Raw genomic sequence first — 2,253 nt, 5'->3', positions numbered from 1 at the left:
AGTTGATTTTCCTTCATAATTTCACCCAGTGAGAGGTATTTAGGCAACATGCAGACTGCAACCCATTCCATCCTAGAGAGGCAGCTGTGGCTGTCAGTGGGTCCACAACATTTCCGGCTGATTCATCGCCCCTCTCTTTGGTCCTCTTCATTTCGACAACGCCAAATGCCAGATTTCCAGCAAATGCTCATCCAGTGTCTTTTTCAATAAAGCAAGTTTATTATGACCATTTCCTGACCAATAGAAACAATGTATCATGAGGAAGAGGTACCTATTTTCTTGTTGGGCAGAGGTACCTGACAGGCTTGAGGCAATTGTGAAGGATGAGGGCAAGGTGCTTTAGAAGATATGAGGATAAATAAAATTAAATGATATGTAAAATAAGTCTTAAATATCCCTGAGTGGGAGTGGGGGAATCTTCTTCTGGTCACATCCTGTGTAGCCAGAAGTGGGGGCTGATCTGGGATGACTCCTCCACTCCCAAGGAAGAACCAGTGTCCTGTCCACCACCAGTGTGGCATTCGAGCTTGGTGCCTGGCTTAGGTGTGGCCATCAGGTCCTCATTCAGCACAGAATCCACCAGGATTTTGATGAATGAGAATTAACTCCCCACCATTCACCTGGATGTCTGCACAGGAGGTATTGTGAGTAGTCACATTCAAGTAGACTTTGTCCTTGAAACCCAGAGAGGCCACGGTGATAGAGTCAACAAACGTGACCTTGTCATAGGAGAAGAGGGGTTTCTGGTTTATCCTGTAATGAAGACTGAGGCTGAGCTCCTGGGAGAAGTAGCCCTTCAGGGTGATGAGATAAAACCCATCACATGTGATGGGGATTGAGTTGTCTTGTACCTTCATGGTTTCCTCTTTCTTTGGGGATGTGAGGATGAAACCTTTTTCATTGTCACACTCTAAGGAGGGTAGGACAAGAAGAAATAAAAAAAGAAGGAATTATTCCTTAGCACAACTTTAGGCAACAACATTCCAACACGTCTAGAAACATATGAAGAGACAGTGATAGGAAGAGATTTTGAGAAGAATGAGAGGAAGCGGGCATTGTGTTTTACCCATGGGATGGAAGAGGAAGTAGGGCTAGCACTGGTACCCAAGACAGTTCCTGATGGGGCTGGAATTTAAGAGCTGAGAGATTAAAGCCATTGGCAGTTGTCACAACGACCTGCAGCAGGAAATGGAGCTTGGAGGTTGGGAGGGACTGGCAACCTCAGGGCTTTCTTGTTCAATAGCTCAATTGACACAAAGGGTGCCAGGAGGGCCATTGCTTTCAGCTCTTCCCTATTCTCTCTCCACCTGACTGTGAAATGCACATTTTCACATGCCCTGGGCACTGGACTTCCCAGTAGCATTTACTACTGGCTTTTACCAGCAGCTGCTGAAGCTTAATGATGCAGCTGTGCACAGAATGTCAGTGGGCTCAGGCTCTGCCCAGAAAGAGGCAGGTGAAAGAGCTCCAGAACACAGACCTGCCTCTCCCTCCTACCTTGTCACTAGCTTTTCCTGGAAGGTGCCTTGGGAAGAGCTGCTCCACAGGAGAAGGAAGAGGAGGGGGAGGAGGAGGAGAAAGACAAGAACACAGCGTGATGGCTTTGGTAACCTCGTGGGGAGCCATTCCAAGTTTAAGCCCAAAAGCCTAAATTTTTTTTCAATCAGCCCCAATATGGCCAAGCAACATCTCAGACTCCCCACTCTAGCCCATGTCCCTTGGTAATAAGGGTAAGAGTAGGTCCCCACTGCTGGACACAATTCAGTAATTTTTTCTTTGAACCAGGCCCATGGGGCATGTTTGAACTGGAAATGAAGACCTCTTATGGAGGGCAAGATATACTTCCCTCAGGCTCAGGAGAACTTGATAGACAGTGAATAGCCTTAAAGAAATTGCTGGTGGGTGTTTTAGTGTTAGTCATGGATCCAGGTCATGCTATCCTGGTGAAGTATCACCTGGCCTTCACACCTGGGGCCTCCCCCAACTCTCATTAAGGTAAAATCTTGACCTATACCAGAATTAGTGGCAAAACTTAGGAAGTAAAGCATTAGTTCCCTTACCTTGAAAATAAGAATAATTCCACCCTAGCTGCTTTTTTCTCAGTGGTTAGAGCGTCAGCCTGCAGACTAAAGGATTACAGGTTTGATTCAGGTCAAGGGCACATAATTTGGGTGCAGGCTCAATCCCTGTCCCCAGTTGGGGGCAGTGCAGGAGGCAACCAATTGATGTGTCTCTCTCACATGAATGTTTCTC

At 46.7% G+C, this 2,253-nt stretch overlaps 1 protein-coding gene across 1 annotated transcript in view; it reads right to left on the bottom strand.

Moving 5' to 3' along the window:
* Window positions 1-560: 560 nt before the first annotated feature.
* TNFSF4 (TNF superfamily member 4) overlaps window positions 561-2,253 on the bottom strand; it is a gene marked incomplete at both ends in the record, with an annotated part of 14,260 nt that continues 12,567 nt past the window's right edge. The window contains one exon of the mRNA XM_080647812.1: window positions 561-910. Coding sequence (XP_080503938.1) covers window positions 561-910 — 350 coding nt within the window. The remainder of the gene's footprint in view (window positions 911-2,253) is intronic.

The sequence above is a fragment of the Plecotus auritus genome, assembly GCF_963455305.1.
Source record: "Plecotus auritus genome assembly, chromosome: 12".
In the NCBI taxonomy this organism is placed as follows: Eukaryota; Metazoa; Chordata; class Mammalia; order Chiroptera; family Vespertilionidae; genus Plecotus; species Plecotus auritus.
This window is presented reverse-complemented; position numbering and strand designations above follow the sequence as displayed.